General features: G+C 41.2%; 1 protein-coding gene across 4 annotated transcripts in view; it reads right to left on the bottom strand.

The window, feature by feature from the left end:
• The window catches only part of LOC146433425 (glypican-5-like), a 398,949-nt gene that overhangs the window by 79,294 nt on the left and 305,222 nt on the right, over positions 1–14,433 (bottom strand). For all 4 annotated transcript variants that reach the window (XR_014854113.1, XM_085069748.1, XM_085069747.1 and 1 more), the window contains one exon: positions 11,510–11,660. Coding sequence is in view for 3 of the 4 variants with exons in the window: in XM_085069748.1 (XP_084925874.1) it covers positions 11,510–11,660 (151 nt within the window). In the remaining variant the exon portion in view is untranslated. The remainder of the gene's footprint in view (positions 1–11,509; positions 11,661–14,433) is intronic.

Raw genomic sequence — 14,433 nt, 5'->3', positions numbered from 1 at the left:
ATAAAATGTTCCAGCTTGGATGCAATTGTACTAAACTATTGTAATAGGATTCTCTGCTTGAACTTGCAATGGAGCTGTATCCCAGTTTTGGGATTGCATCCCAGTTTTGAGAGGATACTTTATTATCAATAACTGATTTTGAAGAGCAGCCATGACCTCTGTAAATTATATAAATCAGGATATGAAAACAAACAGTGTTACTGTTGTTTAACCTGGACAAATGTTATTTCTGTGCTTTGGCACAGACCAAGCTCATTGCTGCAGATCCCCCTGGGCAGTGCCTTTGCTGCAGCCTTACTGTTCCCTCCTTGGCCAGGAGCAACCCTGTAACCATAGGTGTTTAGTACCTTAGTACTTTTAGCAGAATCCAACCCTTTGTTTGTTGGCTCAAACTTTTGTCTCCTTAAGTCAAAAGCAAAATCCCCAGTGATGACTGCTGGGTCAGAATTAGGCCAAACTCCCCCATCCATTTTTTTCCTGGCCTTTACTCTTTCTTGTGAATTTTAAAATAGAATGCCTTTAAATCAAGAGCTTTCTGGCTAAAAATACCAAGCTTACTATACATTATTATTATAAAAAACCATACATTATTTGCAGGGGGCAAAGTATTCCAGGTTAAATCTGTATTTTACCTTTTGTGTTCAAAACCCACAAAAATATCCCCTCAAACTAATGTTCTTCCAACTGCCTATGTATAACAAATGCTCCCATTTTGGAAAATGATACCTTTTCGATACAGAAAGAAATCTGTGGGTTTTTTAATAGGAAGAAAACTGCTTTCCCCCCATCAGCTCTACTGTTTTTCTGTTGTGTAAGAGATTTATCCTGATGGAGTTTAGCCCAGGGCGCTGTGCTTGCCCCTCCACATTCAGGTTACTGCAAATGTTCTTTGTGCTGCCTGTCGTTGTAGCTGCGTCCTGCGTGTGCTGCAGCTCCATACATATTTAAACAGGCTGTTGCTTTACAAGCACATGTTCAAAAGATTTCATCTAATCAAATTTTAAATAGGAAATTACTTGTCTGACTTCACATCAGAAAGCTATTCCTTTCCCTGCTGCTCCAGATTGGATTATTAGGACTTCACTACTAAATGGTCAGTAGCGTGTCTGAGTCACCAGTCTTAATTCTGGGCTATAAGTATCAGATGATGATTTATTACTCGGCAGTTGCAACACTGCAATAGCAAATTCTCTTTAATCTCTTTAATTTGAGATGAATGGCAAATAGTTTTGAAAGCTGAGAATTTCTAAGGTTCTCCATGCAAGTAAGAGCTTGATCAGCTTGATTTCAGTGTCCCCATTTTCCAGTGATTCCAAGGGGTTTTCACTCCACACTGACCCAGTCCTGCTTATCTCTGTGAATTAACTGCTAACTCTGGGCAGCAGTCCCATGCTAAATGGGCCAAAGCTGTGACTGTGAGAATGTTCAATGACTTTTACAACTAAATTCAATCAAGTTTGAAGGAGTAGTTGTTACCCTGACGTGCTACCTGCGTCATCACTGTTTAACATTTCTGCCTCATCTGGACCTCAGATGAGAGTTTATGATCTGCAAAGTGACAGAAATTGTACTATCTGCGTATTCAAAAATAGATGTTTGCTCCCTGGAATATACAGTTATTGCTTTCACCTCTTCCAAAATGCTGATTACATTTCTGCTAAAGGGCACCAGACCAATGTGTCACACCCTTTTTGGGCAATGCAGCTCCCCAGGCAGGTGCAAGGTAGGTTTGTTTGTGCAAATCACACCTGGATCAAGAATGTGCACAATTTCAGAAAGCATTAAAGTAGGAAATGGACTTAAATCTTGCTGAAGTGAAGACTAATCTGCAAACTTGATAGAATTGTTTATTTAGAAGATGAACTAATGTGACAGAAGATACCTCAAAATTATAAGAAAACCCAAACCAAAAACATTCTCTTAATTTCAAAACACCCCTTAGTCATATTCGAAGTTCGGCTGGTTCCTTATGGAATTTTATTTCAGAAATAATTCAAGTTTGGCTTAACAAACTATTAGGCATTCAGAGAAGAAAAAACACAACAGGGGGCTTGAGAAACTGATTAAAGAAGACAGCCTAAAGAATGTTAGACAATCTGTCTAAATCCTAGAAGACGAGAAGACGAGGAAAGAAAACATTTTCTGATTGTGATATTTAGGAGCCTGAACTAGGAATAGGATATAATTTGGAAAAATAAAAGCTTCTGATACAAGTAAACATGAGGGGCAATTGCTGGAGGCAAATAGAGGAAACCAGACTAACAACAGTGTTAGAAGTGCTGCAGGACTTTGTATCCAGCTGACTTTTCCATCTCTGAGAACGATGATGATGACCCTTAGTAATCCATAATTTAGAGACTTCCCCCTGTTTGAACAGATTCAGGCTCCACACTCAGCACATCACAAAAACCCAAAAAGGTTTCTAAGTTCCCTCTTTTGCTAGTTATATCCAGCTCCTGAGTCTGGGGCTACTGGATGATACTGCAGCCTAACACACCCTAAAAGGCCTCTGAAAGGTGTCAACTGTCCTGCCCACCCTGGAAACTTCAGGGAAATATTATTTGACTGCTTTCAGGATCAAAGGACAGAAATAAACACTCTTAAAAACCAGCAGACAGGAGACACTGAGTATAAACCAGATGCAAAATCACCTGCTGAGGAATAACGTGCTTAATCTTTGAACACTTTTTGGGGAAGGTATTTATGTACATGCAAGATCATCAGCTGGTTTAAGTTACTGTAAGTACCTTGCTCTCAAGGCAGCCAGATCCAGCCCTATAAATTCTTGATCCTGTTGATATGTCACATACTTTAGCCTGAAGTTCTGGATTTTTTTGTAGTAAATTGAGTATAGGGCACAGAGCAGTTGTGCTGTGCTCTCTGTTACGGTAAAACTAAACTGTGCTTTCTTTCAGGGTATTGTTTTGATCCAGAATTTCTCAGCTGAGACATTCTGATGACATATCTGTTGGCTTCAGGCATAACAGCACTCTTTCAAGGAGTATTATTTTACCTTAAAATGGACAATCAAGGAATAGAAAACCTCACAATGTGTACCTGGTGTACTTGAGGCAGCTTCTCCCCAAAAGCAAAGACACAATACCCCCAAAAAACATTGGTTCAAGAGAGGGAGGGAAGGAAAACAAACCAGACCAGTTCTTTTCTTCCTCTAAAAGAACAGCGACTGCTTAGGCTTTCCTTATGAATCATAAAACAAGGGAAGATGTCAGCAGGGAGAAACAAAAAGTGTATTTTCATTTGTCAGTAACTTTCAGCTCTATTTCCACTGCCAAACAGCTGCATTACCTGCCTTTGACTTATTGTGTGCAATGAGAGACGACAGAGGGCTTCTTAAAGCCTTTAAGGTTGCAGTAATTCATAAACCTTACCTTAATTAACCTGGAATAATTTACCTTTGGAAGAAACAGGGCCCAAGGTTTGATTTAGTATCTAGTATCCTCCTTCCATGAAGAAACGTGTGGATTTTTTCCCCAGGATATCCCCATGTGCAAACGTGGTTTCTCACAGCTAGAGCTCTGGATAGGACTAAACTCCCAAAACAAAGGAGCACAGCAAATGCCCCAAACCAGTGTGGGGTGGGAATGGCACAGCAGTTCCCTGGGTTCAGTTCCTCACTCTCCTGCTCTCCAGTGAGCACTGAGGGCTCCACAGAGCAGGGAAGGTGGCAGAGGTGTCACCTGGTGCAGCACAAGGAGCAGGAAGCAATGTCCCCTGCCCCTTGGCTCTAGCTAGGCAAGTGTTCTTCCCTTGTGTGGCACAAAGACCACACAGCTCACAGGTGAACATTTTGCTTGGGCCTGCAGGATTGTTTTGATAACTTACAATCTAATGGCATTAATATTTTAAAGGGAGCTTCCATTAAGTTATATGAGTTATCTATTTCGGTGCAATTTGAAGGACCTTTCATTGTTAATGCCTCTTAAATAATTTTGGCTTTATGGCATTTTGGGGGCAAATTGCCTTAGCCTTCACATTTATCCTATCACTCTGTGGCACGACCGAGATATTAGAGCTCTTAGGTGAATTTCTTGTCAGAAGCACCTAAACCCCACAGCTCATGAGAGCTCCATGTGAAGGATTGGTTTTACTGTCCCTTTAGCTCCCTCTGAACTCTGGGTGCCAACCCTGCTCCTTGCAATTGACTTTCTCAGAAATAAGCACCATGACTGTGGGGTCCAAGCATCCACCTGCAGACTTACAGCCTGAGTCAACATGTTCTGCTTCATGTGTTTAGTAATGCAGTTTTTCTAGGAAACCTGGCTCTCATATTTTAGCCATCAAACACCTAGCTGCTTCTTTTTGTTCATGCTCTTGGTGGTCTGACTATGGTCCTGCTTGGGACCATTCACCTTTGTGACATTTCTGTTTGAAAGAAGTCCATTTTATTGACACCTGTGAGAAATGCTAGCGAGTGGGAACTCAGTGGAAAATGAGATCAATGAGTTTTCAGTTTAGGGCTGTTTTCAAAACCTATCTCAGACATATATGTACCCATGGAGTTGCTCCTGCAGAAAGTAACTAGATAAAATACTGCTGACAAGGGCAGTGAAAATTGTTCTGCTGTAATAAGTGTGTTCAAGGGACAGAGATTACTGGTAATATTTTTAACGGGAAGTTGGTAAAAGCGCATTACCCTTCAGTGATCTCCAGTGCAGTCTCTGATGACTGCTCATACAGAACTCCTACAAACACTTAAGCCTCAAATGTCTTTATCTTGATCTCTCCAATGTTTAATTTCCTCCTACAGAACACGCATTGGAAGGCTTAGGGTACCCTAAGCAACTAAAATGCTTTACCTTTTAATTTTGTCTAAATGGTGCTAAAATTATCAAAAATGTGCTGTGATTTACATTTCTCTGGTGAAATGGTAAAATTGCATTTCCCCAGTTACCATTTTAGCTCTCTGAAAGCACCAGAGATAGTACCAAAGCTGTTCAGAGAGGCACAGAGCTGGCACATGGTCTGTTATTCCTCTAGCTACTGCTCTGATTAGCATTAGGAGAAATTCCTACAGGGGATGTCTTTATCTGGTTGTGCAGAAAGTAATTTCTACAAGTTGGCAAAAACTCCTGTCTTGAATGGATCTAAGCAGGAGCCCTGGAGCTAGTGGGAACTCTCACCTCAGGTCTAGGAGTGAGAATCTGAAGGAACTGAAATCCCATTCCTTTACACCTCAAACTGTCACATAAATGCTGAGGTTGAGGAAGGATGAGGAATGATTCTAAGATTGTTCTGTGCATTACAGCTAAAATTATACTGTGTAATGCAGAGCACTAAATGATACCTTAGAAAAATATCTTGTTCCTGCATTGGCAGATTATAAAATAGATTTACCAGGGATAGAGGTGAGGAAACCTCTTCCTTTGTCTATTTTTCCCCCCTCTCTTCTTCTCTCCCCTCTTTTCTATCCCCTCCTCAGAAGCCCCTCTCAGCTGCCCTCTGGTCCCATTTTCACAGAGCAGAGCCTGCAGGAAATGCCACTGTAACCCAGAGAATCTCTCAGCAAAGTGTACCCAGAAGGGAATAGTGGGACACCATTCAAAGTAACTCAGACCAGAGCTTCCCAAGTTCAAATAAATGATCAAAAACCTGTACATTTCATCTTGATTATTTAGGTTTCTCCTGTTTCCTCTGCTCCCATGTCCCTTCCTAAACTGTACCCTAAAACAAAATCCAAAGCCAGAAATTTTCCAGCTGTGGAACTCCCATTCACTTTCCCCCACAGGTGCTGAAGGCAGGGTTTGCTTATGCTCCTCTTGACAGAGGCTCATGTCTCTCTACCACCCCAAATGGCAAGCATAAGGTTGAATTTTCTTGAAAAATCTAATTTATATAAGGGTTGAACCTGTTGCTGAGCTGTTTTGTGGACAGAATGAGGCATTTGCACTGAAGGCAATCTAGGAATTTATAGGCTCTAAAAACAGAGTTGGAGTTAAAATGTCTTGAGCAACAAAGGATGTAGAAAAATGGCTATGCAAGGCAGCAGGATGGGGAGGAGGTGTAATGAAGAGGTTTCTCTAGGCAGGAAGATAGAAGACACTGAAAATGCAGCATTTCTGTGAGCCAGGATCATCTGTGAGGACGTGTGGTGATGAGAAGTTGATGAGCATGGCTGACTGCCAGCAGATATTATGATCTCAGAATATTGATGTTTTGTACTAATAATTACAAAATCAGCAGCTGTACAACTGTGTATTTGGATAAATACAAGTGTAAGTGCATCCTGTGACATGGTGAATGGGAATGAAGTATGATTAAAATGACAGGTCATACAGTAATATTGATGCCAAGAAAAGACAGACAAGCTGCGAGAATGATAACATAATAAAGCATTAAAGAATCTTGATATTCAAAAGGAAAAAACTGATAATGAAAACATTCATAAGCAGTCAGAGAAACACATTAACTTTCCATTGCTGTTGAAAGCAGATACTGATCAGATAGAAGACAATAAGAAAGAAGAAAATGTACTTGTCTGCACTTGTAAAGGGATTTTGGGGCAAAAATGCATCCTTCTCAGGAGCCCTAAATAAGAAATCTACAACCAGGATAAGGCCTTCAGATACTCTGGAAGATAAGCAGAAAGATGGGCATTGTCTACACAGCCAAAAAGAAAGCCAGGGGTTGGAGTCATGTCATCTGAATGTTCTAAATAAATTTGTTACAGATTCCCACCCAGGCAATGAAATGTGACAACAGGCAGGATGTTCAACTGAGATAACCGAAATCTGAAAGCTCTTGTTAAAGGGAGGGAGTTTCATGAATTAGGAAGAAGTACAGAAGAAAAGTGTTACTGGGATTAGTTAAGCATTTGGCAAAAGTCACAGTAATAAAACACATTTAACCCACAGTCATGGTCAAAGTCTGGCTGGGATGTCCCAGGATGTGTTTGCTTATTGAATGCCTGCACTGACAGACACGATTTAGGGCATTATACAAAATCTGCTGTGCCTGAAGGTCAGCACTGGTTAGGCACTCCTTGTTTCTCCCCACTGCTTTTGGGATGGGGACAAAGCAGAAGCCCATCTCTGTGTGGAGCAGGGCAGTGTGCAAAAGGAAAGCCCCACGTTTCCATGTCCCGATGATCTCGAGCTTCAAGGCATGTCAGGAGTGGGGTTAAAACTGACAGCTCAGCCTTTTGAGCCATACATAGATTCTAACCTCAGGGAGGTGAATCTAGTGCAAAGACTGCAGTTCAAGTACAGCACATTTGGGGTTGTCTGTTCTGTTCAGTGGAGGAGGGCCTAAGGATGGACTATACTGCATTTTCCTTACCCTGTGCTGTTTGATTGCCTTGCCAGCCAGAGGACAGATGTAATCCAGCATGACATGAGCTACACTCCCTGGCACTTTGCACCCTGTTGGATCAGGTTCCTCCAGACAGAAACTTGGATTAACTTCTGTCTTACACTGGCTGTGTGATACATCCAGCCTCACACACAGTGAAACAGGAATAGCTGAGTCCCCTGAGCATGCAGGTGTGAGGATGGACTTGTACCTGGAGTGCTGGCAGCACAACCTCCTTCATGACCATGCTCCACAACTTCCACAGAGCTCCACACAGCTGCCTTTGGGCTTGAAATAAAGGCAAATCCCTACCTGTGGCCTAAATGTTTCCCCCACCTTCGTTTAGTGGTGAATCACCTGATCATTTCTCTGAACTGACACCTAATGTTGGTTGTCATTGCTTGGGTGGCGCCTCATCACAATACAGAATGGGAATTGGAATTCCTCACACTAGCTTCCTTTCCACTTTTCACCTGGCAGGCCAAAACATTCTCCTTTCCTCTGAACAGCAGAGGCAGGACATAGCATGAAGCTGTTGCTGTTGTCTTTTCACGAGCAGCAGGACACTCATCCCTCTCCTAAGCAGACATTCCTGTGGCTCAATCCTGCAGGGCACTGAGCAATCCCTGCTCTTTACCATCACCACCACCACCATGAAAGGGCTGAAGAAGAAGGACTCACAGCCATGGACTCACACTGTGATGAGGTCCATGTGAGACACTGGTTCAGTGAGCAGGCTGGGCTCAGCAAGGCTCAGCCCAAGCTGCTGCTTTGCCCTTCTGCCTAGAAACCTGCAGGACTGCAGCAGGGCAAACCACAGAGCAACTTCCCCATCCACGCTCAGGATTTATATGGCTTGCTTTCCTATTCTTAAATCTCTCCTCACGAAGCTTTGTTCAAAGATGATTCACAGATGTTGTCGTTAAAAAGTTGGTACTTGCCAACAAATAACACATGGGCCTGCTTGAGAAACTGCTGTTCCCACAGCTTTCCCCAAGAGGAGATCCTCAGGGTAATTGGTAAGGCCTGTGAGAATATGACATTATAAAGCATCTTCTACCATCCATAATTTCCGAAGAGAATGCTGGTTTCCTGAGAATTTATCTTGTTCATATAAAATCATTTGGATAAACACACATGATACAGAGCAGATAATTAAGCCCATTATCATTACAGAAGTGTTCACCTTTTCAGTGAACAGTGAATGTGCCAAGAAAAGACTTATTTGCAACAAAGATAAATAAAACTCCAGCCCTAGCTAACAGACAGCCATGTACCTTAATTACAGACATAAAGCAAAATGATTAACTGATATACAGGCATGATTCTCAAAGGCTAGAAGGTGGCAAACAGGACAGGATTGTACCATCCATTGCAGGATGAGCTGAACTACAGAGATAGCAATCTCCAACCAAAAAGGAATTAAAAAACCAGGGAAAAGGATATATACCATGATCTGGCTGGAATATACACACACAGAATCACTTCTGTGCTCATCCACTCAGGACATGCTGAAATCTAAAACCCAGGAGCCCAGCCCTCTGTCAGCAGCTTGGAAAAGAAATGTGGGGAGACAGCAATGGAGCTGTCTGGGGAGATCTTTACAAGTAGCTATGAACAGAAATGTTTTAACAATGGTAATCCATATATTGATGAAACTCTTGGCCATTTATTGGTAAAGAAAAGGTTGTTTCTTTTTTCTTTTTTTTTGTCCTGGGAGGTGGAAAGAAATGAGCATTCAGTAGGCTTTCAAAAGCTAAAAGTAATTTCAGTCTTTTGCAATGCTCTCAACACATAAAGCAGTAAACATAATTTTCATATAGGTTTCGAATAAATGACAGATGTAGTACATATTTACTACATTCTCAATGCCACATTTTAGAGGCTGACATTGAAATACTTTCCTCTGTTTTTCATGGACCTCTTGTTAAAAGCAGGAGTGCTCTGCCAAAAAGTCTGTGTAGGAAAGGCTTTTATTCTATTTTTATTCCTTTCGTTCTGCTGTATGGCTCTGTGCTCCAGTGTGCCCTGAAGAGCTTGGTGGCATTTTACTAATTTCTCATCCACACCTATAAGGACATTCCCACTGACTCCGCCAAGACTCAAACCAGGGCTTGATTTAGGATTTAGCTTTAGCACCAATTCATGACTCAGTTTCCAGGCAAGCAGGGAATAGGCAATGTTGTCATGTTCCACTTCCACAAAACCACGGTTAGATGTACTGGATGGGTTTTAAGCTTAGGAAATACAAGTTCACAGGCTGTGCAACTGCAAACATCATCTCACAGACATGCAGCAAGGGGAAATTCAACTGATCTGGTGTTTGTTTTTCTTTAACATTCTATTAAAGCAAAGCAGCTCTATAATGAGATTACTGCATTTTATCTCTTAATTGTATCCAGATATGGAAAAGAGATTTACTGCTAGTGGCTTGTATACAGTAAGATATTTTAAAGCTAATTATGATACAGCATTACCATTGTCACACAATGAAATACTTATTCTTCTGTTATGAATCAATACCATTTTCTAAAATTTATTGTAATTACCTTTTTAATTTGATATACACCCTGCTAAATTCTGAAACAGCCAGTTATACAAATATAATTATTTTAAATCCAGGATGATATCAGCATAAAATATTTTCATTAAATAGATTGCACAAAAGGAGAAAAAGAGACATTAAGTAGCCTTCTGTTATTTAAGCCAGCTGTAAGTCAAGTCTTGAAAGCATTCAACTTTTTATTTTTTAACTCTGCCATTGTCCATGCAAGCATAGATACACATCCTCCCCTGATAGTGTGTTGATAGTTTGATTGTTCATGTTAGAGTATCTAGCACCTGGCTTTTGTTTCTATTACTACACACGGAGAGGAAATCATAGTAGAGTATTTATCCTCCTAAATCCCCAGAGTCTAAAACATCTAAAAGTCTTTTCTTTGCTTATGGATGAAATACAATACACAATAAAAATGTTAAGCAAAGAGGTTTAAAATAACATTGTATTAAAGTTCTTCTGTGCAAAAATATTGGTGAGCAGATGGTGAAAACCTCTACTTGATCCATTAGTTGTAATTAACAATTTTTAAAAGCAGTGTTCCTATGTGATGATACCTTGATCATACAGGCCATCGAGGCAAACTAAAATTCAAGTATTTATAAGCTGGTACTGCAAATTACCTCTAACACTTTGCACATATTTCAAAGTACATCTTTAAGTTTGGTTCTCCTGAACAGATATTCACAATAGGGACAACTCAAGTCTTGGCCCCAGGCTAATAACAGCATGTTTGCAAATCTTACCTGGGTAAGGGATACCTCTTCCCCCTCTCCACTCAGTGGCAAAGGGACAAGGAAGAGGCATTTGTTTCTCTCAGCAGAACCAAGCAGCAGTTTAAAACCTACCTGAGCTCCAATCATTTCAATGAGCCTTGTTTTCAATGCTCATACCTGCATTTCATGTATTTACACATCCACATTATATTTACACACACTATGGTAATTAAAGCAGATACATTTTGGTGAGCTAAAATGAATCACAGCTAACAGGTAAGGTAAACCAATATCAAGTATTTAGAAACATCTTACTTCTTATTAACTTCCTGAAAGGATTTAGATACATATTATATTGTCAGTCTGTTGGTGAAAGTTAAATTAGATTCTGATGCTGATTCTACACTTGATGACATATTATCCAAGTAATTTAATGAATAAATATTGCAGAATGCAATATCTGAGACTATAAAGAAATTTCATTTAACCAGCAGCTCACCACTATGGAAAAACCCCACAGTATTTTTTTTCAAGAGTATATCCTTTCAGTCTGGATCATCCCTCAGTACCATTATGCAATAAATAAATGTTTATGTTAACACTTAGCATACTTTATAAGGTCATCAATTTTCTATTTATTTGAAGAGCCCACATTATATAGGAAGGCTCTTCAGTATTTCTGAGATCCAGATTTCATTGCAGACATTATTCACTCCACATTTAAGTCTTTTATCTGCACGCCAAGTGTTAAATTATATTGGGTTACTGTCTGTATCACTCTATTTTTACTGCAGCTCTTCAAAGATTAAGATTCAAATCCTTTGAATTTAGTAGGATTTTGACAGCAATTCAAGCAGTGCAAGTCTCAGCTCTGTCCACCTAATTGTGACACATGAGTTTCTAAGCTGTGTAAGTGCCTGTGTATTACCTGCTGTGTGCATCCTGTCACCGGATCCTTGGCAGCCATCCTCATCATCACAATCTCCGCTGGACTCCATCTCCTCACCTCTTCCTCCCCCACTGCCAGCATCTCGTGAAGCCCATCTTTCCAGCTTCAATTTTGCCTTCTCAGCATCCAGCTGCAATGGAAGAAGTGACAAACCAACAATGGTCAGAGTTTTTACACAGCTCCTACCCCTAGCAACCATCTGCTTTGTAAAGCAACAAACACTTCCTCGTTCACTTTCAAGAACAGCTCCTCAAGTTGGAGGCTGTTTCTGCCAATGGCATTCAAATATTTTGGAATAACAGACTATGCAATCAAATGTTCTCCACCATAGATGTCCAGGACCACTTCTCATCAAACTTTTAATTGAAAACATCACATCTGCCAGTACTACCATGGGTAATGCTGCTCCTACAGCTTTTCCTTTGCCAACCAGAGTTTGGAGAACACTTGTTAATGATGGTACAATCTGCCAGCTGTCCAAGTACTTGTTTTGAGTGATTTACAGCTGAAGACAAATATAAACTTTACAGTTGAGGGTCTTTGCTTCTTTTCATGATGGGTTTGGTCCCTTGGAAACCTTGCCCCTGGATATGACTTCTAAGATGATGCCATTTAAGATGCTTATAACAACTGCAAATTGTTCATTAGATTGAACTTGAAAGATATTTCTAGGACTGAGCATAGAGTAAGAAAACCTTTTCTAAAATAAAACTAAATATATCATACTAGGTCATGCTTGTTCTAACAATGTATTTACTCCCCAAACTCAGCTTTTTGATCTTTAGATAACTCTTTCTCCTGCTGTCACCACGAACAGCTGCCTACTATTAGCACTGTGGGAATAAATGATTTTTCAGCTCACTGGTAGTTCCAATAGATGAAAAATCACATTTCCTTGGGAGTGAATCTAAACCCAGCCTGTGCAGGGCACATCAGGAGCAGCCCTATCTGGGAAGTGGCTTAGACAAATAAATTGTGTCCTAAGGTGAATACTTCATCAAGCAAGGATAATCCAGGAGAAGTCTGAACCTTTCCCCCACACCTGAGGAGCAGAGCACTGACCAAACGGAAAGACTTTGTACAGCTCTCAAAGACTCTGTACCTCTGTCAGATTTGGGATCTATCTACCCTTCACCACAAGTTTCCTCCCAAAGTATTCCAGATCCATTTCAGGCTTTGTGGTCTGCTTCATCCCAGAGGACTGATTATTCTCGGTACTGAACAGAATGTGTTTTGAAATGTAACTACTTTGAAGATTCAAACACTAAAAAGGAGGTGTTCTGGGAGCTGTGGGTGAACTGGAGCACAGGGCTAATCCATTTGTATTAACTGGGCTGCAAGGATGGTGATGGATGCAGCAATTTCTCTGTAGGGGGAGGTTTTGGGTCACAGTCTCCTTCTTCAGATGCTGTGAGCTGCCATCCTCCACTCTGGGGCTGACAAATGCTTGGAGCAGAGATCCTGTTCTGTGGAACAACAGATGACAACTTCTACATGGCAGAATGCAGGACATGTTGAACCCTTTCAATGCAAAGATCTGTTTGCTCCTTCTGAAGACACAAATAACTCTACAGTGCAGTGGGAAGATCAGTAAGTGGGAGGAGAGAGCGTGGACTCGAGTGGGGAAGCACACTGAACACTCTCTAATTGTTACTGCATGTCTGTTTTTTATTAACAAGTTGCTTAATGTTGAGCCTTGTTATTCACAGCCAGAAAGACTGATGTCATGGCAATACAAAACAACATCTTGTTAAACAATTGGAAAATTTTGCCTATGAGGGAGAAAGATAACTTAGTTCTTTCACAAATTTATTGTGTCCTGACCATATTAAAAAAGACTCATTCATTCTTAGTTGTAATTCTTCAGAATGAAAAGAAATGGCTGAGTGGCAAACAGAACAGACACAAAATGTAATAAAGGCTTTTAATGACTGTTTGCCAGTCAGAGCAGAAATGTTTACTGCTTGTTAAGGCACTCCCTCTTTTCAAAAATTTGATTTCATTCATTGCCTATGGCTCAATTCCTGACCCCTGCTCAAAACAAGTAATACTTGAACCAATTGGGCACCACCTCCAAGGAGGAAGCTGAGCTTTCCAGCATGGTGCACTGCAGCGTTTCTGGGTTCTAGTGCCTTCCCTGCAGTGAGACAGGAGCTGTAGCCCAGATCTGCATCTCCTCTGGACCACTGAACGTGCATCCAGCCCTTTCTTGGTTTGGCAGCAGAGAGGACCACCAAATTAACTAGAGCCCTAATATCCAGGTTCACCAGTGCCACTTCACATCGACTAAGTTGTGACCTACTAACTCTTTCCACCTTGAATACCCTTGCCCAGCCTCTTCACAGCAGGGCTTTTATGTCCTGTGGCTACCACTCACCTAGAGCAATGGACCAGAGCCTGACTTTGAGCATCAGTAATTATTTATCTGTAATAATAGTTGTTTATAGTGCAGCCACTTTGGTGAGCAGCTCCAGACACAGCATGCATCTCTGCTGAGAAGGCAATGTCCCCATTTCACAGTGACTCTGACCCAGCATCCTTCTCCTTTCCAGACTCTGAAGGCACAGCTCTCCTTCAGCTCCTGCCACAGGACTTTGGTGAGATCAGTGTTTCAGTGCAATAGCAAAGCTTATGCTAGCATGTCCCAAACTCCTTTCTTTCACAGAATAATAGAAAAAAAACCAGCACAGACTGTAGGAGGATGGACTGGGATGGTGGAGCTTTGGATCACAATAGAAACATTAACCATCACTTTTACTGTCTGGGTGCAGAGGACGAGTGTGGGCAGGGAATGCCTGCAGCACTTTGTGGCTGTGGGACTGGGAGGTCCCCAGCAGAGCACCTGGAGGTCACCTGAAGGTTCAGGTCACCTTCAGAGACAGTCTGGCAGACACAGATCTGTT

Source organism: Lichenostomus cassidix, chromosome 9 (assembly GCF_008360975.1).
Source record: "Lichenostomus cassidix isolate B80296 chromosome 9, HeHo_3.0, whole genome shotgun sequence".
Lineage (NCBI taxonomy): Eukaryota > Metazoa > Chordata > Aves > Passeriformes > Meliphagidae > Lichenostomus > Lichenostomus cassidix.
The sequence above is the reverse complement of the archived record's forward strand: the minus strand, read 5'-3'. Positions and strand labels throughout refer to the sequence as shown.